Source organism: Salmo salar, chromosome 12 (assembly GCF_965601325.2).
Source record: "Salmo salar chromosome 12, fSalSal1, whole genome shotgun sequence".
Lineage (NCBI taxonomy): Eukaryota > Metazoa > Chordata > Actinopteri > Salmoniformes > Salmonidae > Salmo > Salmo salar.
This window is the reverse complement of record NC_138302.1, coordinates 60,087,493-60,115,389: the sequence shown is the minus strand read 5'-3', so window position 1 is coordinate 60,115,389 and position 27,897 is coordinate 60,087,493. Positions and strand designations below refer to the sequence as shown.

At 42.3% G+C, this 27,897-nt stretch overlaps 2 protein-coding genes across 8 annotated transcripts; one reads left to right on the top strand and one right to left on the bottom strand.

Annotated features, from left to right (window-relative positions):
* The first annotated feature begins 536 nt into the window (after nt 1–536).
* LOC106565352 (POZ (BTB) and AT hook-containing zinc finger 1) lies at nt 537–18,019 on the top strand. 2 transcript variants are annotated; one of them, XM_045691552.2, is made up of 4 exons: nt 537–2,123; nt 2,298–2,361; nt 3,469–3,640; nt 5,522–14,526. In XM_045691552.2, the coding sequence occupies exons 1-4, from the start codon at nt 904–906 to the stop codon at nt 5,809–5,811; spliced, it is 1,746 nt and encodes a 581-aa protein (XP_045547508.2). In that variant the 5' UTR covers nt 537–903; the 3' UTR covers nt 5,812–14,526. The 2 variants fall into 2 exon arrangements, with proteins under 2 accessions (XP_045547508.2, XP_013987833.1); XM_014132358.3 differs by lacking the exon at nt 5,522–14,526 and adding an exon at nt 14,538–18,019 and having other exon boundaries at nt 542–2,123.
* Nucleotides 18,018–27,883, bottom strand: LOC145850452 (solute carrier family 2, facilitated glucose transporter member 11). Of its 6 annotated transcripts, none has more exons than XR_014379743.1 (8): nt 27,732–27,882; nt 26,396–26,653; nt 26,025–26,112; nt 22,263–22,381; nt 21,407–21,557; nt 21,009–21,170; nt 20,651–20,761; nt 18,018–20,533 (listed from the first exon to the last, which is right to left on the bottom strand). XR_014379743.1 is itself a non-coding variant. In XM_082959173.1 (6 exons), exons 4-6 carry the CDS (start codon nt 21,153–21,155, stop codon nt 20,417–20,419), a joined length of 375 nt encoding a protein of 124 aa, XP_082815299.1. In that variant the 5' UTR covers nt 21,156–21,170; nt 21,407–26,112; nt 26,396–26,653; nt 27,732–27,870; the 3' UTR covers nt 18,018–20,416. The 6 variants fall into 6 exon arrangements, 1 of the variants encoding a protein (XP_082815299.1); XR_014379744.1 differs by having other exon boundaries at nt 21,407–21,886; nt 27,732–27,870; XR_014379745.1 differs by having other exon boundaries at nt 22,277–22,381; nt 27,732–27,870.
* Nucleotides 27,884–27,897: the final 14 nt, after the last annotated feature.

The following is a 27,897-nucleotide window of genomic DNA, read 5'->3' as shown; positions in this document are numbered from 1 at the left end:
CACACAAGCTCCGTAAGTTTTCATTCCACATTTAAATGATCACTCGTAATTAATTATAGGTCATATTTCATTGGACCCACTGGACAGTTTAAGGGAAGCAGACTTGTCTTTTTGTAGGGGGGTCCCAATCTTACTGAATGTCATGGTTTGTTTACCTTTCTGTTTTTGGGGTGGCAACTGACGATAAACATGGAATTTTACATTTCAAATTGAGTTTCGGTTCTCAATTTCTTTGCCTTACTGCCATGAGCTGGCTATTTGCATATGCGAGTAGCGCCTTTAAATTGGGCAATTCTCCAAAGGCATCTGCAATGTGTGAATGGCAGCAAGCCAAACACATGTGTTATAGACTAATGTTTAGTGTCAGAATTGGATGGGTCATAAATATTGCCGCATCAAAGTTATGGTTGGAGTCGCCTGTATAGTTCAACTTTATCAAGGTTTTTTATTCTAACATGCGCACGGTCGCACCCTTTTTGTTCTGAAAGCTAGACGGTCAGCCTTTTCTCAGCGGCGCTGGGGGAGGGGGCTTGTTGGAGGAAAAAAAAAGATGAAAGGAGAAACCAGGAAGAGGAATATTATGAATGTACTTGACAACTTCAACCCAACACCTCTTGTAGCCTAAATGGCTGTACTATCAGAAGAATACCTTTTACATGAGAAACGCATACTTTGTCGAGTATCTAAAAGCGACGCGAAAATATCGAACGATAACCCCCCCCCCAGTTTGAAACGGAAAAGGTTAAAGTTCACAGGAAGCTGGGGGGCTGCCATTTTTCCCTGCTAACATTTTAGATGCTGAACAGAGGGAAGGGTGGTCGTCGTGTTTTTTATTTAATTTACCCCGACTATTGAGCTTTATACACTATTTGTTTCGCCACCCCTAGTCGCAAACCTAAATTGATGTTGAATGAATTCGGCATGGAGAGAATAGCGGAGCAGTCGTGGAATTCTTCATACACCTATCAGGTGAGCAATCATAGCGCGGAGATGCTACACAACCTCAACATTCAGAGGAAAGATGGAGGCAGGTTTTGCGATGTGATCTTGCGCGTTGGCGAAGAGAGCTTCCCTGCCCACAAGGCGGTACTGGCGGCGTGCAGCGAGTACTTCGAGTCCGTTTTTGGTTGTCAAACGGAGGGCGACGGGGAGGCAAAAGAACTCGAGATGCATACGATAAGCCCCAAAGTTTTTAAAGACATTTTGGACTTTGTCTACACCTCTAGGATTGTGGTACGATTGGAATGTTTCCCCGAGTTGATGACAGCTGCTAAGTTTCTGTTAATGCGTTCTGTCATCGAGATATGCCAAGAAGTAATCAAACAGTCCAATGTACAAATCCTTGTACCACCCTCTCGAGGAGGTGACGTCAGTTTGTTCCGTGCCACGGGGGGCTCTGAATTGGGTTTCAAATTAGCCGTAGACATGTCAAATGGGAATGGCTTGTTGGAAAATAGCAACAATGGGCACACACATAATGTGGACGGAAGTCATGCCAATGACACTGTCGTGTCGGATAGCAGCTCCCAGTCCGCTATTCCAGTCCTGCAGCCCGTGTCTCCATCAGAGAAGACGGGCAACCCGTTCCAAGAAGAGGGATCTCCGGGTTCTAAGAGAGGCAGGGGGCGACCAAAGAAAGCGACAGCCATAGAGCATATACATTATAACCACAGCACCTCTGACGTTAAAGACATTGAGCAGCTATTTCCTTGTGGAATATGTGGCAAAGCATTTACAGAGGCTGTGCGGTTGAGAAATCACGAAGCGCAGCATGGAGCGTCCAGCCATGGCGCGAGTAGCGGAGGCGGCCCTACCTTGATAACGCACTCTGGTCAGCCCGGTCTGTTGGAGAATGGCATGCCCTTGCATGGAACAGTAGATATCAGCCGTAAACGAGAGAGGACGAGACGTCACGTTGGCTGTGACATTTGTGGAAAGGTGTTCCGGGATGTCTACCACCTGAACCGACACAAATTGTCTCATTCCGGGGAAAAGCCATATGCTTGCCATGTCTGTGGCCTGCGATTCAAGCGGAAGGATAGGATGTCATACCATGTGCGGTCACACGATGGATCTGTGGGCAAACCTTACGTCTGTCAAAGCTGTGGAAAGGGGTTTTCAAGGTGAGCTATGGACAGTTATTATGGTAGACCTACATTACCATCACGACTTCCAGGGGCATTCCCTATTCTAAACATTCTGTGTTGAGGGAAAATATAAACAAATGGTCTTCTTACTCAGAACCATTCTTGTACTGTCTGCATCTGTCTCAACATGCCTATGTTTGTTTTATTCAGGCCAGACCATCTGAATGGACACATCAAGCAGGTTCACACAACAGAGAGACCCCATAAGTGTCAGGTGAGACAATGGTAACAACTGGATTCTCTTAGGAGAGTTGATGTGGATGCAATATTTGTCACAATGAATGAACAACACTTCAAATCGGTCAGTGTGGTACTTACTTGTTTTAATGATTGAATTGTCATTTGAATATGGTTACTCAATGACAATCCAAACAAATATAATAGTTTGTTTAAAACGTTTACGTGCTTTGCAAAATGAACGATTTCTCTAATAATCCAGTTTACATGGACTCATCTGAAATCAGGCTACCTGATGGGACTGAAATAAATGGTGAAAATCGCCACTCAAATAAACATTCTACCAATGTACCATGTTCTTTTTGCAAATACTATTTGATTCTGAGTTGAGACATACAAAGTTTTTATGTGAACTTTTTTTAAGTTGCTTACATTCAGTTTTGTTTTACTCACTTGACTAGGGAAAGGGGGTACCTAGTCAGTTGTACAACTGAATGCCTTCAACTGAAATGGGTCTTCCGCATTTAACCCAACCCCTCTGAATCAGATAGGTGCGGGGGGCTGCCTTAATCAACATCATTTACAAAATAGCCTCCAACACTCTACTCAGCAAATTGGATGTAGTCTATCATAGTGCCATCCGTTTTGTCACCAAAGCCCCATATACTACCCACCACTGCAACCTGTATGCCCTCGTTAGCTGGCCCTCGCTTCATATTCGTCGGCAAGCTTACAGATCCATAAAAGCTATTTCTATGTTTCCCGTTCTTAAGTTTAGTGTTTTTCATCTTTTACTTTCGGTTTTCTACGCTGAAAGTACTATATTTTGGTTTATGGAAAATATATTTCACAGTGGTTTAGATACTACCATGACTCTCTACACAGTACTTGCATGTTTTGTCACATAAACTAAAAACAAGGACTGAATTTTGGCAACCAGGAAATGGCAGAGCTATTTTTGCATCGTGCATCTTTAAAATAAGCAGAGTAAAGTGTTTGACTATTGCCATATTCGGCCTACTGCCATAATCAGTTAAATATGGAATTATTTGGTTGCATGTAAACTTACTCATTCTTGTTGAATACTGTTTCTGTACGTAACTTATGAGGGCATGCTCTTTACCTGTATTTTCCTCCTCTTCAGATTTGTAATGCCTCCTTTGCTACGAGAGATCGTCTGCGGTCCCACCTGGCTTGCCACGAGGACAAGATCCCGTGCCAGGTATGTGGGAAGTACCTCCGGGCAGCGTACATGACCGACCACCTCAAGAAACACAGTGAAGGACCTCACAACTACTGTAGCATATGCAACAAAGGTAACCTCAAGGCCTAGTGTGCAGCAGCATCTCCTCATACCTGTCAGGAGAATCAGGATGGCAGCTTCTGTTCTATGACTGCATTCTTGTTTCTTAGATTTGTATGGTTTTTTTCTTGTTAACCTGCCTCTCTTCCAGAATGGTATTTCCATCTTGCCACAATGATGATCTACCAATATTTTTGCTATTCAAATCTAATAATGTAGTAACTACCTCAGCTGGTGCAAAGAATTTGGGTTGCTTTCTACATGTGTGACCTAGGTAGTACATACAGTGGGGTCTGAAATAATTTACACTTTTGATAAAGATAAGCAAAAATGACCATATAAAATAAATAGTTCAAAAACGGAGCTATATTGTATGCTCCAAAAAAATGGGAAATTATTTTATACTAAAACAATTGCTGAAAGAAAGAGATTTTGTTTAACAAGTAATATGTTTTTTTTCTCAAAAAGGTAGGTGTAAAAATTGACACCCCTGTTTTCAAAACCTCACCTCAGCCTTTTTCTAAAATGTTTTATGAGTTGGAGAACACATTGGGAGGGGTCTTAGACCATTCCTCCATACAGAATCCTTCCAGATCCTTGATATCCTTCGTCTGCGGTTATGGACTGCCCTCTTCAATTCAAACCTCAGGTTTTCAATGGGTTTCACATCCATAGACTTGAGATGACCATTGTAAAATGCATATTTTGTGGCCAATTAACAATTTTCTTTGTGGATTTTCATATGATCCACTTGCGGCCAAGTTTCAGCCTCCTGCCAGAGACAACCAGGTTTTTGGCTAAAATGTCCTGGTACTGGGTAAAGTTCATGATCCCGTTGACCTTAACAAGGGCCCCAGGACCAGTGGAAGCAATATATCCCATTAACATGAAAGATCCACCACCATATTTTACAGTAGGTATGGGGTTCTCTTCGAGCAATTGAATGTATAAAATAATATAATTTCCCTTTTTTTTTGGCACATACAATATAGCTCAGTAATTTAAATTATTTATTTTATGCAGTAATTTTTCCTGATCTTTATCAAAGGGTGTCAATAATCTCAGACCCACTGCACAATGCTAGTGCATCAGTCATGGGCTGGCAGCCACCATGGTAGCTTCTTGTTTGTTGGTGTCCTCTGAACATTCTCTTGCTGCCATTCCAATTTACTCTCTTGTACTGTCGGTACGTTAATGCAACACAGGTCTCATTAATGTAATAAAGTAATTGATGGTTAATGTTTTGTCCAAAATGGAGCCGTCAGCTGCTCCTAGCGAACAGTGCCATTGTTTTATTTGAGAGAGGCTTGATTTCATATGTTCAGGTTTCAAGACTTGTCTGGCTTACCTGATTGTGTGTACTACTATAGATTATTTCTGCCCCCCCCCCCCCCCCCCCCGTGCAGTTTAGGGTCTGAGATTTTGCCCCAACATACTATATTGGGCTTCTTTTGTCTTGATTTACCTTGCTTCGTTTGTCTTGATTTACCTGGCTAGAGATGGTGTCATTCTTGTGGTAAGCCTAATAGCTTAGATAAGAGAGAAGTGGTTGTATATTTTTTGACTCTTGCTTGAGGTTACCCTTCCTTTTGCAGGTTCACATTCTCCCTTGCCTTTTGAAGTTAGATGCGCTTCATATTTCTTTTTGAGGGGTTGTTACATCATCTAAAACCTCAGCTCAGTTCAACAAAATCATATTATCCCTGGTACCAGCTCTTATGCTGGTCTGCATGAAAATATAAAACAGTTTCACGAAAGGTGGACGTGGGAACAAGTTTTTGTTGTAGTCCAACAGTCATCTTTGGGTACATGACAACAGGGAGCATCCATTCTCTCCCAGCTGGATGTGTAGTGCCACTGCCCTTTTGTTCTGTGTTCTTCTCCTGGTCTCCAGGTTTCTCCACTGCATCCTACCTTAAGGTGCACGTAAAAACGCACCACGGCTCGCCATTGCTCCCCGCTACCGCCCCAGCACACGGTGCCTTCCCCGAGCCGCAGAACCACGGCGGCACCCCCTACCACACGGGACGCCAGTGCGCAGTGGAAGGCAAGCGGCCGCCCACCCTGCTCCGCTCCACCTTGCCCCCCCCCCCCCCCCAGCATATGTCTCTTTATTGCTTTGTATTGGTCATAATCTGCTCTGCTGCTGCTTGTGGGGAAAACATGCTCTATCTGTCTTTTTAAAGCCTGACCAAAAACACAAGCATACACAAACACATACGCACATAAAATATATAGGCATGCTTGCCTATGCAGTAATGCTAACACCAAAGGATCTATCCGCTCTCTGCGCCTCCATCAGCTAACGGTAGGGACACTGTCTTCAGAAGAAGCGCCATACTTACAAGCTGGCTGATATTGCTGTCCTGGCTGATTTTGTGTATAGGGTTGTTCTGTATTAATGCACTTATTGACTGCACCCCATTTGATTTGAACGAAACCTTCAAAACATGTTAGCCCATAGTGGACAACCATGTCTTCATCATTGAAAAAGATAAACGGTTGAGTTTGATATGATTTGAAAGTGTACTAACAGGGTTGTTAAACTGTTTGTGCCATTTTTTTTTATTATTGTCAATTATCTCAAAGGCGTAAACATATGTTGTAACTTAGGCTAGAGGTCTTCTTTGTTCCAAAAAGTTGGACCCAGACCCGAGAACAATCAGACTCGAACACGAATGGACCTGACAACAGCCAGACCTAGACTCTACCCGTACCCTAACGGGTTTGGATTTAGACTAGACCCGAGTGACAAAAAAAGTATGTTTATCAGCCAAGTTGCTCTTCCAGTTAACTAATAGGTCTTTATATGTTGGCTAGGCCTTCTATAAGTTAATGCATTCACCTTATTAGCATAAAATAAATATGCTATAGAATGGATGGGCAACTTTAATGGGGGTGGTGGCCACAAAACAAATCTGCAAATATCATTAGGGGTCACAGTGGCTCGCAGGTCAGCATAACCACATCCATGCCTACACAGAGCTGGCCCTAGCCTCTTGAAAGCGGAGAGAAAATTGAAGTTTTAGAGTTAGTTTCCTGAAATTCTACAGAATGTTCTATGGGGCGCAGAGAAAATGTTGCAGTTTTAAACAAAGTTTGCTGTAAATCTACATTTACCCATGAGGTGGAGAGACGATTTAGCATTTATTTTATCTAATTTCATGCAATTCTACTTATTTTGCCATGGGACAAAAAAATATAAAAAATTGAAGTTCATAGCTAATTTTCTGCAATTCTACACATTTTGCCATAGGGTAAGATAAATGTTAGCAGTTTTTAATATGATATCTGAGTGAGGGTGACTAACAAAATCAATGGGGATCCCCCGGGCGGTAATTCGACCATGATTACTCCACGTTGCACCTTATGTATTCTACTATTCTAACTCTCAACTGTAAGATCCCGACTGAGTTCCTCCCTCCAAGATATATATACATACATACATACATACATACATACATACATACATACACAGTACCAGTCAAAAGTTTGGACACACATTCTCTTTTCACGGTTTTTCTTAATTTTTACTTTTTTCTACATTGTAGAATAATAGTCAAGACACTGAAATAACACGTATGGAATCATGTAGTAACCAAAAGTGTTAAACAAATAAATAAATAAATTATATTTGAGATTCTTCAAAGGAGCCACAGTTTTGCACACTCTTGGCATTTTCTCAACCAGCTTTATGAGGAATTATTTTCCAACAGTCTTGAAGGAGTTCCCACATATGCTGAGCACTTGCCAAGAGTCTGCTTTTCCTTCACTCTGCGGTCAAGCTAAAATATATTTTGGTATGTTTAGCACTTTTTTGAGTACTACATGATTCTTTGTGTTATTTCATAGTTTTGACGTATTCACTATTATTCTACAATGTAGAAAATGGTAAAAATAAAGAAAAACCCTTGAATGAGTAGACGTGTCCATACTTTTGACTGGTACTGTATATATGTACAATATATATATGTGTGTGTGTGTGTGTGTGTGTGTATATATCTTTATCTTTTGGGGGGGGGGGGGAATTGATCCTCGGCCCTACAAAAGTTGCTCATCGGTGTGCTATAGGCTATGCAGAGCTGTGGTCAGGTCCTCTCTGGTCTATCACCTGTAGTTATATAGACCCAATGACAATGAAACAGGACCCGACCTGGACCCAAGGGAATAGTTAGAATTTTGGACCTGGACCCTCTCGGGTATCCGGTTCAGGTTGACCCATGAAGACCTCAAGCTTAGACCCTATTTTACATCACCTGAGGTGTTTGTTGTGCCCGTCATCGGTTGAGACACCGCATACTCTTGAATACAGGGTGGGTGTCATTTCAATCATAGAAATATAATTCATAGAATGGACCTATCCCTTCAGACCACTGCAATTTAGCTGGAACACCATTGAAACATTAACTTCCGATTACTACAGAATGATGGCGGCTGGTCCACCCACCGTCATATACCAATTTGATTGTCTATTCTATTATGCATATTTCTAGTTCAATAGGTTTCCTATGGAATATTGACAGTTTAATTTAAAACAGTGTATATTCCCACTCAATCCGACATTGTCTGATTTCCATCTTTGTGGTTCCATTTGAGAAAGTTGAAATTTAAATTGTATTCACATTTTAGTACATTTATCAGCCAAAACATGACACCCAGCCTGTATGCTGTGTCTCAACGATGGTGAGCACAACGCAAACATTTTAAATAGGGTGCTCTTCTGCATGGCTTTATGGCGAAGAGAGGATAAGGAAAGTGAGAAGTAGAATGGGGAACTTCACGTTTAGATTTTTACTAAACATAGATTATGTGAATTAATCTTCTAATAAGGATAACTTTGCTCAATAAGTTAGAATTTGTATAGGCCTATTTCTTGAAGTAAAAGGATGACTTAATCAAGGTGAAAGGAACATTTTAAATTGTAGCCTTTGGTGTCTTTTTTGAATGGGTCACTGCCACCCAGTGGTACATTTTTGGACACTGCAGTATCTACAACAAAGAAGTGTATGTATGCCACCCCATTTTCCAAGTCAAGGCTCAGACATATAGACTGTTAAGCCCAATAGCCTTAGTGCCACACCCATCTGTCCCTGTTCAGCATGGCAATGTGAACTCTGTCTGAAAACGCTGTTTGTCGCTTGCTGTCATCTCCATCGCCTTGTGGCCATTGGTCAAACAATGCACTAATGTTGTTGCATGTCTATTGAGTCATACTGTGCAATGTTCCTCTGGATTCAATGGAGCTTTTTTCAACTATATTATTGCCATTGCAACCAGCAGCAGCCTATGGATTTGGCTGTACAGTACGTCCGACTCCGAGAGAGAGCCAAAGCAGTGTGGAGAGAAGTTTAGATGCTGTGCAAAAACCTGTTTTCTGGTTGTAGAAATGGGCTTCCTAGTGATCACCTATCTCCAATCTAAAATCGATGAAATAATGTGGCAGAATGCCAGAATTCAAAATCTATTGACCAACTGCTTTTATTTAGAGTAAAGAACTGTAGAATGCCACTGCCTTGGATGTGCCATTGTAGTGTGACTCTGATCATGACAGATTTCATAGCATCTTCATTCAGCACCATTGGTCAACTGTTTTGGCCTGATTGGCATGAGATGAGGGGCCTGTGCTGCAGACAGAACCCTGTTCGAGGCTCTAGGAGTGAGTAGTAGGGTTAAAGCGAGCTGGAGGAGCTGATAAGAGTATGGATTGAAGAATAGAAAAATGCTTCATGAAGATAAAACATATTTTATAAAGGAAATAGAAACAAATAGCATAAAGAATAGCTGTAAACTTCCTAAAGGAAAAATGTATTTTACAGAGAATAAATACCATTGCAAACACTCAAGTCTGCTGGCTTGGCAAGTAATACAGGAAAAAGTTTCATTCACTGGACAAAGTAAAACTACTAAGTGCAAGACTTAGTAAGGTCTGGATAACATTCGGACTACGTTGACTGTATGGTTTCCTCTGGCCTTGTCTGTTGTCTCTGCTGTCCCCACTCTACTTTCTGTTGGTGGCCTGGTGTTTGTCTGTCGGTGGTGTAGACCTGTGCGCCAGTCGCCGGCTGCTGGTCACCTTTCAAGAGGCAGAGGGTCACTGCTTTCTCCCCCAGCCCGGCCCCCCCTTCCTGGGCCTGCAGCCCGAGCTGCTACTGGGGAAACCAGGGCCTGGGGGGGCTCCGTATTTCTGGGAATGCTCTGCCGGCCCGCCTGGGTTCCAACCCCTCCACGGGCCTCTGCCAGGTCAGTACGGGCCAGCCGGAGGGTGGGGGCTGGGCCGGGCCTGGGCACTAACAAGGCCCACTGATTGGACGGGTAACAAGGGTTCCACTGTAAAGGGTTGGTTGGATGAGGAGATTCCAACCTCTATGGCTGCATGGGTATAAAGAGTCAAGGAAATTTGGTTGACGGGATGCATGAGCAAAAGGTTTCCTGGAAATAAGCGCTAGAAGTTAGCGGATGTGGAGACATGAGATGTCGCAGGAGTAGTTCCGATGTGGTTTTGGTATCGTGAAAGAAACTGATACAATAGACTATTTCAGGGATGGGCAACTGGTGGGCCCCACTTTTGTAGGCCCTTTTTTTAGGAACTCACTCGGGGACTCAACTTTCTGTTGAGTTAGAATAATTGAAAACACACGGTACAATTTCAAAATTTGGTTTTGCATCAGCAGTTTCTCTTATGTCAGTCACTGACAGTCACTCAATTAACCCATGTCAGCAAACATTTTTTGGATTGGTAAGTTACTCTAGCCAGCGATCTAAACTTGAAGTAATCATGGTCGAATTACCGACCGGGGATGCCCCATATATATATATTTTTTTTAGTCTCTCAGATATCATATAAAAAAAATGCAAACATTTCACTCCACCCTATGGCAATGTGTAGAACTGCAGGAAATCCACAGTAAAACTGGTAATTTATTTATCTGCCCCATGGCAAAATGAGTAGAATTACATTAAATCTGTTACAAAATTGAAAAATCTTCTCTCCGCCCCATGGCAAAATGTGTAGAATGCAGCAAATTGCTTTAAAACTGCTGCATTTTCTCTACGCCCCATGGCAAAAATGTGTAGAATTGCAGGAAATGAACTCTAAAACGTAATTTGTTTCTCTCCACTGTCAAGAGGGGGATGCTAAAATGTTTTGCTCGCAAGGTGGGGGAGGGAAACAACATTTCACTTAGGGCCTCCCACACATGACTGCATGTGTGGGTATGGATGTGGATACGCAGACCTGCGAGCCACTGCTGCTCCCTCATAATGAGTTCATTTTTTGTTGTTGCTCCCACCCCCATCAAAATTGCCTAAACCTGGCCTTTTTCATATCAGATATTCTGGGCTGATATTGTACAGTGTTCAATCAGAGCTAAAATAATCTGCCATGGCTTGCTACCAATAAACACTTGTTTCCAGGTGAAAATCTTAAGGGTAAGGAAATGCCAAAAAAGCAGTTGTGTAGAATTGCGTTTTTTTTGCCTGAAACTCACAAGGAAGAAACAGACTTTTTGCTCTCAATGAAAGCATATTATCTATTGGGTAAAGGAATGAAACTGCGGAATGTCTGCTTACCGCATAATCTGAACAAATGTGCCCTCTGTTCCTATAAGTATATTATTCGCTAACGTTCAGTCCCTGGAAAATAAAGTAGACGAGCTCAGGTTGAGGAGCTCCTTCCAGAGAATAATGGCTCTCTCTCCGAATATGTGCAAACTGGAAACCGCATATCATAAGGCTGCATTTATTGTAGTTCGGGATTTAATAAAGGAAATTTGAGGAAAAAGCTACTGAAATTCTATCAACACATCTGCTATGCTAGATGCCCAACACAGACCCTGGATCATTGCTACTCTCCCTTCCGGGACTGCCGTCCTCCACCCTTCCTTTGGCAAATCAGATCACGCCTCCATTCTGCTCCTTCCCACCTATAGGCAGAAACTTAAACAGAAAGCTCCCATGATAAGGACTGTTCAACGTTGGTCTGACCAATCGGAATCTATGCTTTAAGATTGTTTTGATCACGTGGACTGGGAAATGTACTGGGTCGTCTCTGAAAATAGTATTGACGTATACACTGACTCTGTGACTGAGTTCATCATGGAGTGCATAGAGGATGTTGTTCCCACTGTGACGATATAGAACTTATCCAAACCAAAAACTATGGGCAGAGGGCTGCATTCACGCAAAACTGAAATCCAGAACCACTGCATTTAACCATGGTAAGATGACTGGGAACATAAACGTCTACAAACAGACCAGCTACGACCTCTGTAAGGCAAACGAGGCAAAACGATAGTACAGGGACAAAGTGGAGTCGCAATTCAACAGCTCAGACACGAGACATATGTGGCAGAGACTCCAGACAATCACGAATTATAAAGGGAAAACCAGCCATGTCGTCGACACCTTGTTCCCTGATTAAGCTAAAGACTTTCTTTACCCGCTTCGATGAAAACAACATTGAGACGCGGGCCCCCAACGCTCACAAGGACTGTGTGCTCTCATTCTCCATGGCCGACGTAAGTCTTTTAACCGTGTTAAATGTGCAATATGCAGAAATCGATCCGCCTTTTCCTGGTTGCAAAAATTCTAATTGTTCGCCTAATTTCAGTTTGTGACAAAACAAGCAATGCGTAGTGTAGAGAGTCATTGTACTATCTAAACCACTGCGACATATCTTTTCAATAACCAAAAATAATGTATTTTCAGCCGATTTGAAGCTGGTGTACAAATCCAAAAGTAAAAGACGCAAAAACAGAACTTAAGAACGGGAAGCCAAGAAATAGAGCACATAGAACCGATCTACCGCTTTTTAGACTTGCTGTCATTGTGAATGACAGATCTATACCTTAGATTTCTATTTGAATTTGGTCGGGTTGCCCAAAAAGTTACATATTGCCGCTTTAACCCCAAGCCGCGTCCACAGAGCATGGGCAGACCAGCTGGCTGGAGTCTTTACGGACATATTCAATCTCTCCATATTCCAGTCTGTTGTCCCCACTTGCTTTAAGATGTCTATTGTTCCTGTACCCAAGAAAGCGAAGGTAACTGAACTAAATGACTTTCGGCCCATAGCACTCACTTCTGTCTCATGATGAAGTGCTTTGAGAGGCAAGTTAAGGGCCATATCACTTCCACCTTACACAACACCTTAGACCCAGTACAATTGACATATTGCCCAAACAGATCCACGGACAGTGCATTCGCCATTGCCTTATCCCACCTGGACAAGAGAAATTCCTATGTAAGAATGCTGTTCATCGGCTACAGCTCAGCTTTCAACACCATAGTGCCCTCCAAGCTCATCACTAAGCTCAGGGCCCTGGGTCTGAACCCCTCCCTGTGCAACTGAGTCCTGGACTTCCTGACGAGCCGACCCCAAGTGGTGAAAGTAGGCAATAACACCTCTGCCACCCTGATCCTCAACACGGGGCCCCACAGGGGTGGGTGCTCCGCCCCCTCCTGTACTCCCTGTTCACCCATGACTGCATGGCCATGCAAGTCTCCAACTCAATGAAGTTTGCTGACGACATGACAGTGGTAGGCCTGATTACCAACAATGATAAGACAGCCTAAAGGGAGTAGGTGAGATCCCTGGCGGAGTGGTGCCAAGAAAATAACCTCTCCCTCAGCGTCAACAAAACGAAGGAGCTGATCGTGGACTACAGGAGACCGCAGTGATAGCACGCCCCCATACACATCGATGGGGCCGCAGTGGAGAGAGTCAAAAGCTTCAAGTTCCCCGGTGTGCATTTCACTGACAACCTAAAATGGTCCCTTCACACAGACAGCGTGGTGAACAAGGTGTAAGAGCACCTCTTCAACCTCAGGAGGCTGATAAAAGTCGGCTTAGCCCCTAAGACCCTCACAAACTTATACAGATGCACCATTGAAGCATCCTGTCGGGCTGTATCACCGCCTGGTACGGCAATTGCACCGTCCGCAACTGCAGGGCTCTCTAGACAGTGGTGTGTGCGGTCAGCCCAACTTATCACCGGGGGCACACTGCCTGCCTTCCAGGACATCTAAAGCACCTGGTGTCTAAGGAAGGCCAAGATAATCACCAAGGACCTCAGCCACCCGAGCCACGTCCTGTTCATCCTGCTACCATCTAGAAAGAGGAGAACGTACAGGTGTATCAAAGCTGGGACTGAGAGACTGATAGAAGCTGTTTATCTCCAGGCCATCAGACTGTTGAACAGTCGCCACTAGCCGGCCTCCGCCCAGTACCCTGCCCTGAACCTTAGTCAGTGTTCTAGCCGGCTACCATCCGGTACTCTACCCTGCACCTTAGAGACTGCTACCGTGGTCACTTTTTAATAATGTTTACATACTGTTTTACCCACTTTATATGTATATAGTGTATTCTAGCCATGGCTCAGCCGATATAACTTGTTTTTTTGTATTTATGTGTATATTTATTTTATTATTATTGCTAGGTATTACGGCACAGTAGGAGCTAGAAACACAAGCATTTGGCTGCGGTAACATCTACAAATCTATGTAGGTGACCAATAAACTTTGATTTGATATGAATGACTACCATGTCTTCTAAGAATTGCAGTACAATTCTACTTAAAAGCAAAACTATAAGAATACTACACATGGGAGTAGATGGTTAGTACACAAAGCATTAAATTGTCCTGTTCATGTTTCAGGTGGTGTTGGTGAAGAGCAGTGCTGCCTGGAGGTCTAAATAGCCAGATTTAGTGTTGTGCACATGGCCTAATTTTCATTTTTTTCTCTCTCCCCTTATCCTTCCCCTACTTCCTGACTCTCCCTGTGTCCTTCCCCTCTCCCCAACCCACTCTATACTCTCCCCATCCCCACCCACCATCTCTCCCACCCCACCAACTCTCCCAACTCCCACCTCCCCCCGTCCCTGTCCCTCTCCACCTTTGTCTTTACCTCAGACGGGCAAGAGAATGCTGGGAAATGCCCCCATCAGGCAGAATCTGAGGGAGACGAGCCGTCTTTCAGGGAGCTGTCCAATGGCGACGAGATGAAATCTCCGCATAAGTCCGAGGGGGAGGAGCTTGGGTCTCCGACACCATTCGCCTGCAACGGAGCCTCTGCTGGTACTGGGGCTGTGCAGGGGTCGCCACCAGGTGGCGCTAAAGCCAAGACCAGCCAGGACTCTCCAGAGAAAAAGTTCCCCTGCAGCGAGTGCACCCAGACCTTCCGAACAAAATCCTACCTCAACAAGCACGTGAACAGAGTGCATCATCATGGGGTCCAGAAGAGTGCAGGGTCGGGGTCAGGTCTGGGGGAGCTGGGTCCTTCGCTGGGCTCGCCCTTCTCTCCACAACAGAACATGTCTCTGCTGGAGTCGTTTGGCTTCCAGATTGTCCAGTCTGCCTTTGCCTCATCGCTGGTGGACTCTGAGGCAGGGCATAGTGGGATGGAGCCAGGGGGGAAGTGACCCGTAGGTCTGAGGGAAGGTGGGGGGGAAAGTGAACCTAGATTTGTGGGGGAAATGAGGGAACGTTGCCCCTAGGTCTGTTCAGCCTATCAGATGGAAGGGAATGACGTTGTCTTTAGACTACTTTGCTGTTCATGGCATCATCTCTCACTGTTGTTTATCACCTTCTGTTACCTTTCTGTGTCATGGACCTCGCTATTACTATCAATATAAATGTTTTCTTCCATTTCATAGCAATATATAAAATGTATATAAACATTAAGCAACTTCAAAAGCTTTTTTGAATCTGCTGTCTGTCTTTGAAGTCTACGTCTATCATGTTTTTGTTTTTATTGTATTTGTATTGTTTATGACATAACCATCCGCTTATGATCCATTACCAAACACACGCACATATAAGAAACATATATTTGTCAATGCTGTTATTGTTGTTATTGTGTCTGGTCCAGAGTTTTTTCTCAATCAAAATGGGGCTTAGGTGGTGGATGTGGCAGTGGGCGTGGCCATGGCACAGTCGCCGACCAAACATTTTAGAGGCCCGATTGGGCACCGAGGAGACAGTTTCCTGCAGTTTCACCAAGCTAGTTTCTTGCAGTTCCACACATTTTATCATGGGGCTGGGGGGGGGGGAATTTCCTGCGTTTGTACACACTTTACCATGGCTTATGCGCGTTATTATGCTAGCTGAGTGACTCAAACATTAAAACAAAATCAATGTGGGGCCCCATGCCATGACAATTTTTTACAAATATTTTATATTCTCCCTGACTGTCTAGTTTTGTTTCATTTAGATCCAAAGAGGATCTGTTTGAAAAATAAATATGCCTAGGTCCATTATCTTTTCAACATACGTTATATCTGGTTTTAGCCGTTTACACTGAAAACGTTTTCACTGTTTGGACTTAGGCGGCCCGGCCAAGACTTTTCTATGCAGAAAAAACCCTGAGGTCCTAGTCATATTGGTAATCTATGGGTTAGTACATATGTTGACTGGGTCATTTTGAAATGCTTTGTTATCTACATGGTTTTTACAGCTGCAATGACACCTAACCCAAGGTTCCCCCTTACTTCAGACAGAGCCTCTGATGGGAAGAGGCTGCAGATGGACATCTAGTCCAACTCTGAATATAAAGGAAAGGGGGATACCTCGTCAGTTGTACGACTGAATGCATTCAACTGAATATAATCAGTCAAATCTACCAGTTTCTGCAGGGCAAGAATATAACCTTATGCCTCAGTATGGCTGTTACGTTTGAGAAGGTTGTATTCTCTTATTATGACATTTTAAGGAACCGATGTATTTGTTAGTCACATACTTGTGAAATCAGTTCTGGATATTCAACAGGGACCAAGTTCAGGTTTGACTATTAGAAATCGTGAGAAATGTAGAATATATATTTTATTAACTTATTGATTGCCCTGACCGCGTTGTGCACATTTTTTTTTTAAAATAAATCAACGTTTGAGGTGTCAATGTGCTGTGCTGATTTTACTCTTAAGTTATGCTAGATACGGGAGGCCTACTAGGGAGCGACAAAAAGAGTATGTATGCTGAAATGTGTGCGTGCCTGCCTGCGTGCGTGTGTGTGTTTGGTGCTCTGTTATGTGTGCTTTTGTCCTCAGAATGTAATCAACTAGAAGGCTTTTGGTCTATAATTTGTTTCAGATAATTTTGCTCTATTACTTTCAGTACATTCCTGCGTTTATTTATAGTTATATTGTGATTGTAATGAGTGTATATAACTTTCATATATATATATATATATGAAATGCGTATATATATATGTGATCAAACCTAATGATTGATTTTAATAGTTTGTCAATTAATGGGGATCCTGCGTGTGTGTGTGTGTGTGTATATATATATATATATATATATAAATGTTTTTTTCCTTCCTTGCCAATGATGGAAAGAGGTGTGTAGGTTTTGGTGGTGGTTGTTTGATTTGAAAGGTTTTCCTCACAGTGCACGCCCATGATCTGCTGTGTACTGTTCTGGATATAAATGTTTTTTGAGGGTGTGGATGGTGACGGAGGTTACGCTGTTCACTGTAGACCTGGGTTCAAAAAGTACTCGAAAAGCATTCGCTTGAGTCTGGCTCGAGTGACTGATGTTTTGGTTTGCACTTTTGGGACTCTTCTATTGTGCCAGGCAAGCTAAATCGAATACTATTTGAACCCAGGTCTAGTTCACGGTGCTGTTACCTGGCTCTGGTAGTGTACACACTGCCAGTTTAGTGATACGACCCATGGCTTTGATCAATCAGTCTGTTTAGGTCATATTAAGCTCTTTTTATATCCCCACTGAATAGTGATGCTTTTCACACAGCGAATGGAGTAAAAACTGTTTATAAAGGCCTGTTTTGTGTTATTTATTGGACAAGTGAGAGACGATGCTGTTTAGAAATATGCTCTTATATAATTGGTGGTTGTGGCAACACTTGGGATCGCCCGTACATGCTAATCAAATCATCTGGTGGTATTGTTTTATTTATCTCACCTGTTTTGGTACTTCAATTTATAGATGTTTTTATTGATTGATTGCTTGGATACTTACCTTTGCTGTTTTCTTGTCTTATTCTGTTGGTCTGTTGCAAAGTGCCTTCCCAATACTGATTGTGCACGGCAGTGGATTTGAAACACGAGATAAAAAAAAGGACCTTTCTCTCTAAATGGTAAATCATGCGCAGATTGACTTGCAATGACACTTTTGTACGCATAAAAACATGCACACACAGAAGATGTACATTTGTATATGTATGTTACCTTGGTATTTTATCTCTGTACTCTGCAAGATCGTTGAACTTTAAAAAACATTTGAGTTACATGTTTTGTTATAAAACCTTTGGACATATTTCAATATAAGCATACTTTTCTATAGATGTCTTGTTTTTGTACACTGTTTTTGAGTCTGTCATCTCTGTCTAATTGATACAGAGATGGGGATTCAATAAAGATGTATCTGAAACTGTTCCTGATTGATATCTTTGGTGTGTTTATTATTGTGCGTAAGTTTAGGTTGAGTTCATTTTGATTTCCTCTTGAGCATGACACATGTTTCACTTTAGCCATGCCACTATGACTGGATTCAAACTTTTCATGAGGCCATAAGTAGAAAATAAAGATGTCACTGTGCAGAATAGATTATGAAATGTTCTGCCCCTGAACAAGGCAGTTAACCCACTGTTCCTAGGCCGTCATTGTAAATAAGAATTTGTTCTTAACTTGACTTGCCTAGTTAAATAAATAAAAAGATTAGTCCTGAATAAAACATGGTAGCATAAAGGCTACATCATTGATGACAAACACAATTTTGTCTAATTATATATATATATATATATATAGATATATATATATATATATATTATATAAACGCAACATGTGAAGTGTTGGTCCTATGTTTCATGAGCTGAAATAAAAGATCCCAGAAATGTTCCATACGCACAAAAAGCGTATTTATCTCATTTTGCACACAAATTTGTTTACATCCCTGTTAGTGAGCGTTTATCCTTTGCCAAGATAATCCATCTACCAGACAGGTGTGGCATATCAAGAAGCTGATTAAGCAGCATGATCATTACACTGGTGCCCTGGTGGGGGGGTGGGGGCTGGCTGGTTGGCTGAGGAGTGTTTCTGTCTGTAATAAAGTACTTTTGTGGGGGAAACTAATTCTTGGCTTGGCCTAGCTCCCAAGTGGGTGGGCCTTTGCCCTCCCTATCCCATGCATGGCTGCGCCCCTGCCCAGTCATGTGAATTCCATACATTTGTGCCTAGTTCATTTATTTCAATTGACTGATTTCCCTATATGACCTGTAGCTCAGAAAAAATCATTGAAATTGTTGAATGTTGCGTTTAGATTTTTGTTCAGTATATATTTCTACTCACTTCCAGACAACCAATCTGCACAGACATCGGCTCCAAAGTGGTGACATTTAGGTGTTGAAAAGGAAAGACAGGCATGACATTTCTTTCCCAGCAACATTGTTTTGCTTGGCTATTTTGTTTTCAGTGTCATATCATTGGAGCTCATGTCATGGTATAGATTTAGTCGGTTGACTGTCAAATGAAAATAGAGGGCCCAAATGTAGTGTCTTGTTGGATAATCAATGGTAATATACAATTTTAAATCAGCACTAAGTTATATCAAGTAGTCCTTACTTAAACACGTTATTTGACAGTTTCCCGGACACAGATTGAGCAGAGCATGCAACTGCTAGCAGAAGTTGAACTGTCCAATTGACCTGGACAGCAACAACAACAAAAAAACATTCCAAATTTGATTTGATATGAAAATACTTTTAAAAAATGTTCATTACAAGGTAATAAGTCATTGATACAGCTTTAAAAAATCAGTTCAAGATGTATAGGACTCTTGACTAGAATGTAGGAACAGCGCTATGACTGATTTAGCAACATGTTTTGGATTCATACTAATTGCTGTAAATCCACATTCAAATGAACAACTAAACAGAGTACATCTCTTAACATGTCTGTTCATACACTCTTACAAAAAAGGTGCTATCTACAACCTACAGTAAAAGGGTTCTTCAGCTGTCCCCATAGGAAAACCCTTGGAAGAACCCTTTTTGGTTCCAGGTAGAACCCTTTTGGTTCCAGGTAGAACCATTTTGGGTTCCATTTAGAAATCTTTCCAGAGAGGCTTCTACCTGGAACCAAAAGGGTGTTCCTATGGGGATAGCCGAAGAACCCATTTGGAAACCTTTTTTCTAAGAGTGTACAAGCCACTCAATACATTTCTTTAAAATGTCATTGCCATAACATAGTCAGCCTTTTTCGGTGTCTGTTCCCCTGTTCTTGTCGTTGAGTTTGTTAAAGTCCTCCATGATCTCCACCGTGCTCTTGCCTTTGGTCTCTGGGATGAAGTAGAGCATGAACGCTGAGCTGAGGATGCAGTACGCTACAAAGATCAGGAAGCAGAACTGACCTAAACCATCCTCCATGGGAACATTAATAATGTTAAAGTTAAAGGGTAAAGGGTACAGACAAACAGTAGGACCTCAGAGATATGCAACTGTCAAGAATGGCAGTCTTTTTGATCACTGAAATATTTGCAACTTTGAGGTTCTGTGTGTATGTTGACTTAGAGCAGCATTTGACTACTATGTAGCTCACTCGACTCCCAATACTCAGATCTGGAATCGTACACACCACTTAGCCTACAGCTGTAGACTTGTGAAAATAAGACATACATAATACATAAGAAATTATGTACTCGCAAGGTCCTAGTCCATAAATACAGATGACAAAGTAGATGAGGGTGATGTTAACATAGGGAAACCATGAGTACAGGTTCTGTTAAGAGAGAACAAAAACAGTGTTCGCTCTCATGTTGGCTGACACAGAGAAGCCCTAAATCAGGGGTGGGCATCCTGATTGCATAACAATCAGGATGGACATGATGACTTCCATCAACAGGTAGCCATAGTCCATCACCATCTTCCTGCCCGTGCGGTCTATCAACAGAGACTGGGACACAACAAGGACAGGAGGTTAAAATGGCCACAAAAAAAAAATGGTGTGGTATTGTTCACTTACAGACAGTAATGTTATTCTCTGCTATATGACCTACGGTATGGTACTTACACAGAGAGTGATGGTGATGAGCTCTGTTGTTCCGATGCCAATGGAAAGGTAATGCATCTTGTCCTCTGCTACTCCAGCTTCACGGAAGATGTCGAAAGTGTAGAAATAAATCTATAGAACACATTTTGGGTAATTGTGGAGACGATGAGATGAAAGGAGAACGACAAAAGGTAGAGCAAGAGAGGGCTCCTATTTGCAGCTGTTTAATTCTGGAAAAGGAAGGGAATGGAACAGCTCTTCACTTCCCAGAATAACCTAATCAGGGAAAAATAAAGTATTGACATTGGATTCAGACTTGTGACTAATGGTAAATGCAGTAAAGTTGCAGTAAAGGTAGATATGATCAAAACAGACTCACTGCGTTATTACCACAAAACTGAATACCGGCACAGGGGATGACCAGAGCCCGCACCTGCCACTTGACACAGCGAGAAGTCAGCACGTCCCACATGGTCTTAACCTTCTGGCCCTGCATGCTCGCTCTCTCCTTCCCCATGTCATCCATCTACAGGTCATCCTCCTGTAGATGACAGATCCATACGCACAAATCATATTTTATACAACAGAAACATCATATACACGCCTCACCTGTACTGTACTGATATGATATATTGTATGTGAATTGTTATGGAACGTATTCTATGTTTGACTATTGTAAGGTCTAGATGATCAAGGAACATCCTTCTCCCAAATGCCAGCATAACATGTCAAAAGAAAAGTTTCACATTATGATATAGCCCTGGACTGAGTGCATACCTTTTTTTTGCAGCCCTCAGTGTCTCCCTTGTCGATGTATAGGTAGCGGGGAGCCTCAGGGAAGAACAGCAAGGTCACAAACTGGAGGATGGCAGGGAGGCCACCAAGGGCCATGAGCCAGGGCCACATGTCATCAGTACCCATCAGCTCCCTGCAGAGAGAGACTTGTTGACAAATGACTATTTCAACCATACTGTGTCTTCCTTCCATCCTAATTCTATGTTTGACACTTGAACATCAACCTCCAAAACTTGATAAAATTATCCTATTAGAATTTATTTCACATCTTTTTTTGGAGAACTTTGCCATAAATGTGTACAACATCATGCTACAAAGTGATTCCATTTCTAGTAATTTGTCAGATGAGCTGTTCAGAATCTTGTTCTTCAGCCCAGCCGGACCAGGACAGGGTAATCCAGGGCACATGATGGTGAGGTTGAGCTGGTCCGATTTGGAGTGGAGAAGGCTCAGGGCGGTCAACTGGAACATTCAGAAGGGGATTTGACTGAATGGTGTGAACCCTGTTTGTTCTCTTTCTCTAAGTAAGATAGATGGCAAGAGAGTTGGCTTCATTTTTTACAGAATGAGACTCTCACTGTGGCCGAGCTAACCTGTATGTTGCCTTCTTTGACTCTATGGATGCAATCTATGTAACTCCACTGTGATTGTGGGTTCTGAGGACGTATTAAGGTGTCATGAACATGAACTGTAGCCTGGTCAACCAGACTGAGTGACCGCTGCACTGTGAGCACAAAACTGAGGTCAGTATGCTTGACCAGGCTAGAACAACTGACCACTGAAAGGGTAAACGGACCACAGGACACGAGTCAGGTGGTTAAGTAACAACGGTACTGACAATCTGACCATGACCTTCCTGAAGCCATTGAAGATGGAGCTAGTTAGGGTCAGGAATCCTCCCAAGCTTCTTAGGTGAACTCTCGCCCAGGTACACCAGGTGCACACTCAGCCCCAGGCCTAAAACCACAGATAGTGAGAGAGAGGAGGGAGCGGTATGAGGAAAGAGATATATAGAGAAAGAGTGAAAGAAAGAGAGAGAGAGCGTGAGAGGGGAGGGAGAGGTTACAAAAACAAATAGGTAAGCTACAAAAACTAACACCACAGGCTAAGCCCATATTCTCATATATAGTAGGTTATACACAGAGGAAAAAACTACCACAACACACATACCAACATTATATCCATAGAGAAATATGTTCAACAGGATCACCTCAAAGGACTTGGCCAAGCGACGAAAGACCATGAGTACAGCGTCTATGTTGAACAGCAGGGCTTTCTTCCTGCAAAACTATACAGAAGACATCAGGAAAACCTGCCTAATATTGAGTTGCACCCCCTTTTGCCCACAGAACAGCCTCAGTTCGTCAGGGCATGGACTACACAAGGTGTCGAAAACGTTCAACAGGAACGCTAGCCCGTGTTGACTCCAATGCTTCCCGCAGTTGTGTCAAGTTGGCTGGTGGATGTTTCTTGATACACATAGAAAACTGTTGAGCATAAAAAACCCAGCATCGTTGCAGTTCTTGACACACTCAAACCGGTGCGTCTGGCACATACTACCATACTTAAATCTTTTGTCATCCCCATTTACCATCTGAGTGGCACACACACAATCCATGTCTCAATTGTCTCAAGGCTTAAAAATCCTTCTTTAACATGTCTCCTCCCCTTCATCTCCACTGATTGAAGTGGATTTAGCGCATGACATCAATAAGGGATCATAGCTTCCACCTGGATTCACCGGGTCAGTCTATGTCATTGAAATGGTTTGTACATTCAGTGTGTGTGTGTTGTTGTGAACAGTGCCTAACCGGCCGTGGGTGACAGGGAAGCTGCCACTGTCTATAGCCCGACCCATCCTCCCAGGCTGAACACAGACACGATGAAAGACCAGGTGATCATGTTGGTACAATCGTATACCTCCCCAGCCAGGTCTGGTTCACAAAGCTCTGGATGTACTACAGACACACATGGAGAATGTTGTTATCTATTTGCATTGCCCCCTCCTCTTTTACACTGCTTCTGCTCTCGGTTGTTATCATCTACGCATACCGTAAATTCCGGACTATAAGCCGCAACTTTTTTCCCACGCTTTGAACCCCGCGGCTTAAACAATGACGCGGCTAATATATGGATTTTTCCCGCTTTACTTTTTTTTTATTTTTTAAACACATTCTGTGACGTGCTCCGTTTTTTGGCGGCATGAAGCTTTCATTAGACCAATGAAATTGCCGAACGGGTTAAGGTCAAACAACTTTTTTGTTTACTGTTTAGATTAAATCGAGCGCTCTCAAACTTCCCATCATTCTGATTACGGTAGTCATTTTGTCACCCTCATCATGGCAAAGACACGGAGAAATGCATATGATGCAGCTTTCAAGTTGAAGGCGATTGATCTGGCTGTTGGAAAAGGAAATAGAGCTGCTGCACGGGAGCTTGGTCTTAATGAGTCGATGATAAGACGTTGGAAACAGCAGCGTGAGGAATTGACTGAGTGCAAAAAGACAACTAAAGCTTACTGCTAATTTTTTATTTTTTGTTACAAGCCGTGTTTCGTTAAAACCTATTTATTTTTGTTACAAGCCGTGTTTCGTTAAAGCCTATTTATTTTTGTTACAAGCCGTGTTTCGTTAAAGCCTGTGTAAAGTTAATTTGTTTCAATGTACTGGTAGGCACCTGCGGCTTATAGACATGTGCGGCTTATTTATGTTCAAAATAAAATAAAAAATTACATTCAGTGGGTGCGGCTTATATTCAGGTGCACTTAATAGTCCGGAAATTACGGTAGTCACTTTAATAACTCTACCTACATGTACATACTACCTCAACTAACCGATGCCCCCGCCCATTGACTCTGTACCGGTACCCCCTGTATATAGTCTCGCTATTCTTATTTTACTGCTGCTCTTAATTACTTGTTACTTTTATTTCTTATTCTTATCTGTATTTTTTTAAACTGCATTGTTGGTTAGGTGCTCGTGAGTAAGCATTTCACTGTAAGGTGTACACCTGTTGTATTCGGAGCATGTGACTAATAACATTTATTTGATTTGAGATAATAACAGAGTAGCAGCGGCGTAAAAGAGAGGGTGGGCAGTAGTCTGGGAAGCCATTTGATTAGATGTTCAGGAGTCTTATGGCTTGGGGGTAGAAGCTGTTTAGAAGCCTTTTGGACCTAGACTTGGCGCTCCGGTACTGCTTGCCGTGCGGTAGCAGAGAGAACAGTCTATGACTAGGGTGACTGGAGTCTTTGACAATTTTTAGGGCCTTCCTCTGACACCACCTGGTATAGAGGTCCTGGATGGCAGAAAGCTTGGCCCCAGTGATGTACTGGGCCGTACACACTACCCTCTGTAGTTCCTTGTGGTCGGAGACCGAGCAGTTGCCATACCAGGCAATGATGCAACCAGTCAGGATTCTCTCGATGGTGCAGCTGTAGAACCTTTTGAGGATCTGAGGACCAATGCCAAATCTTTTCAGTCTCCTGAGGGGGAATAGGTTTTGTCATGCTCTCTTCACGGCTGTCTTGGTGGTCTTTGGACCATGTTAGTTTGTTGGTGATGTGGACACCAAGGAACTTGAAGCTCTCAACCTGCTCCACTACAGCCCCATCGATGAGAATGGGGGCGTGCTTGATCCTCCTTTTCCTGTAGTCCACAATCATCTCCTTTGTCTTGATCACATTGAGGGAGAGGTTGTTGTCCTGGCGCCACACGGCCAGGTTGGATGATCAGTTGTGCAAGTACTCAATGTAGACTATTCTAATTGAGCAAAAACGAGTAGGTCTCTGTTAGATATTAGTGTATTCATTTCCACTTAAACTAGAGGTTTAGCTGAGTAAGCAGCTGATTTATCATGTGTGTCATCCCAGTGCTTAGGAAGTGAACAGGATGAAGCTCTGTTGACTGATCAACCCATGGTTAGTAGACAAGCCTGCGTATGATGGCCATACTTCAAATAGTATCACGCATAATATGCATTGCCTATCATATACAGTGCAAACATATGCCAACAGGATTCCTGTAACCTCAACCCCACCATGTTTTTTTCACTCTGCTCACATGATATGACAATGCACAGTTGGATCTGTAATAAATTGGATTTGAGAAAAAGCTGAAATGTTGATGAACTGTTGATCACAATGCTATCCAATAGGCGGCGGCCTCTGGCTGGGAAGTGATAGACATCACCCTATTTTCCTGGGAACCTGTATATTATGTATATCTTTGTTTACTCTATCATACTTTGTATGCATCCTGCTGTTTGCAGCTTTTGGCATGCACTCAAGTTAAGCTACTTCTCGTATTCTCAGAAAAAAACTGTAGTACTATAGTCTAATTGTGACATGTGAACATAATAACAATAATAATCATGCTTTTTCTTAATTTAAAGCTAATTTGTACTCTATGTGGCTCAGGTAATACACAGTTGTCCTATACCACTGCAAAAGGATTTAGATGTGATACCTTTACAGCCTCAGCGGGCAGGGAGCTATTCATCTCAAGTCAGATAACACCTTCACTTTTATCCCTCAATGTTATTCTTCACTGTCAAGTGTCTATTCAACTCCACAGAGCTGACCATCAGACAACTTTCTTACCTCAGCTGGAGAAGCCATGATGGAAACTTACATCCCATGCTGATCCCCCGATTCCCAATACCAACGTCAACAGGCAAAGCCTCCAGCACTGCAACCAGAATATAAACAAGCATGTCTTACAGTAACTACAAATTCTAAACTTCTCAACGAAACAAATACTAATATCACAGACATTATTCAAGTTTGATTGACCACAGTCAAATGAGATGCTTAAGTTTAGTGTAAAGTTTTGACTCAACAATAGATATTTGTATGAAATTGTAATTTCAGGATGTCACTATGAGAGCACAAATTGCAGTGTGCAGTCTATTTCTGACTATTTACTGAACAATTCCATCAGCGATAGTGTAATTGATGTTCTAATGTCTTACCAGGTCGTTGAGTGCTTCTCCTATCTTTCCGGTTGAGGCTCCCTGGAGGCATGGGCCATTTATCGCCACCCTCTCCCCCCCTGTCCCCGTTACTCATCACACCGTATGGGTTGATCATTCAGCCGAATAGTGGAAGATAACCTTCACATTGGATTGGGGGGGGGGGGGGGGGGGGGGGGGGGGGTCATTCCTGGTCCAAACTGGATCTCACCAGGTTCCTTCCCACCGATACTAAGTTACATCATGTTCGCTTGTGTCCTGTTTGGCATTAGGTAAAAAAAATTGTAAGGGATAAACGTTTAGGGAAGTGTCTTGATACAACAGGAATAACTTACTAATTGTTCTGTGAGACACTGTCTGAACATGTCCATCTGTAAACTGGACAGTACAGGTGTTGCCCAAAGCCCAGTTTCACATTGAGCACATTATATGGAATAAATAAAACAGTAATTTCCGACTTGGTTTGATACTGTAAGTTATGTACTGGAAAAGTATTGTGCATTATTTATAAGTTATAAACTATACAAATAAATAAATAGAGTTGCACACTCCATATATAAACTCCCAGTAATTTAATGGGCAAATCACCAACGCTTCACCCTGAAGAAGGCACATTTGATGCCGAAACATTGGTGATTTACCAAATAAATTCCTGGGAGTTTATATATGGACTGGGCGACTCTCTTAATTTTTTTGGTTTAGTTTATTCGCCGTTAGACAGCACCTCCAAACAAAATATTTTTTTCTGGGTGTACGCCATCTCATGTTTTTTTGTTCTACTATTGTTTTTAAGTTGCCTTTCTTTTTCCCTGTTTGTTTGTGTTGTTTTGATGACTGAGCATCACCGTACTGGTGATTGTTATTGGCAAAAAAAACTAAAAGACAATTGACCCCTAAAAAGAATAAAGAAACAGACAAAGGTATAACTGCATTTTTTTTCCGACTGAACTTCTGAACTTATTTCCTAACACATGTTGAGAATAAAACATGAATTAACATGAAATTTCATGTGCATATGACAGATAAATCTAGCAGTTGGATTTTCATAAGTATGTCTAGCGAATGCAACACCAAAGAAAATGTGGAAATATGTTTGTTTTATTATAGTATGTATTTGATGACTGCTTACTCCAAATTAGATAATTTGTCTCATTGGTATTTCAATGCATTATTTATGAAAAACCGTGGGGATGCCAATTTAATTGATGGATAAAATAACGATCTGTACTGAACGTAAACTTTCCCCCCATAATAAAGAATATGCAACGACATGGGGTCTCCCTTTACGTGTGATGTTTATCATACTGTGTAATCAGTTAGTTGATATTTTACTCACTGTTCTCTGCTGCTACTCCACGTGGCTCTACAGTACACTTATTCATGTGGTTCACATAGACAGATGCCTTGAATGGTCTTGTTTATTCGGACAAATCTTAGGTTGTCATGTTCTTGCTGTAACAAAGGTGTTGATGAAGGATGTCTATGGAATGATAGACCGCACG

Excerpts from the sequence above, each read along its gene's own strand:
- LOC106565352 (XM_014132358.3), top strand. The coding sequence starts at position 904 with ATGTTGAATGAATTCGGCATGGAGAGAATAGCGGAGCAGTCGTGGAAT. Across the intron at positions 2,124-2,297 it reads TGTGGAAAGGGGTTTTCAAG|GCCAGACCATCTGAATGGAC; the intron begins GTGAGCTATGGA and ends TGTTTTATTCAG. Across the intron at positions 3,641-14,537 it reads CTGTAGCATATGCAACAAAG|ACGGGCAAGAGAATGCTGGG; the intron begins GTAACCTCAAGG and ends TCTTTACCTCAG.
- LOC145850452 (XM_082959173.1), bottom strand. The coding sequence starts at position 21,155 with ATGGATGACATGGGGAAGGAGAGAGCGAGCATGCAGGGCCAGAAGGTT. Across the intron at positions 20,762-21,008 it reads AGTTTTGTGGTAATAACGCA|ATTTATTTCTACACTTTCGA; the intron begins GTGAGTCTGTTT and ends TGTGTTCTATAG. Across the intron at positions 20,534-20,650 it reads TCATCACCATCACTCTCTGT|TCTCTGTTGATAGACCGCAC; the intron begins GTAAGTACCATA and ends GTTGTGTCCCAG.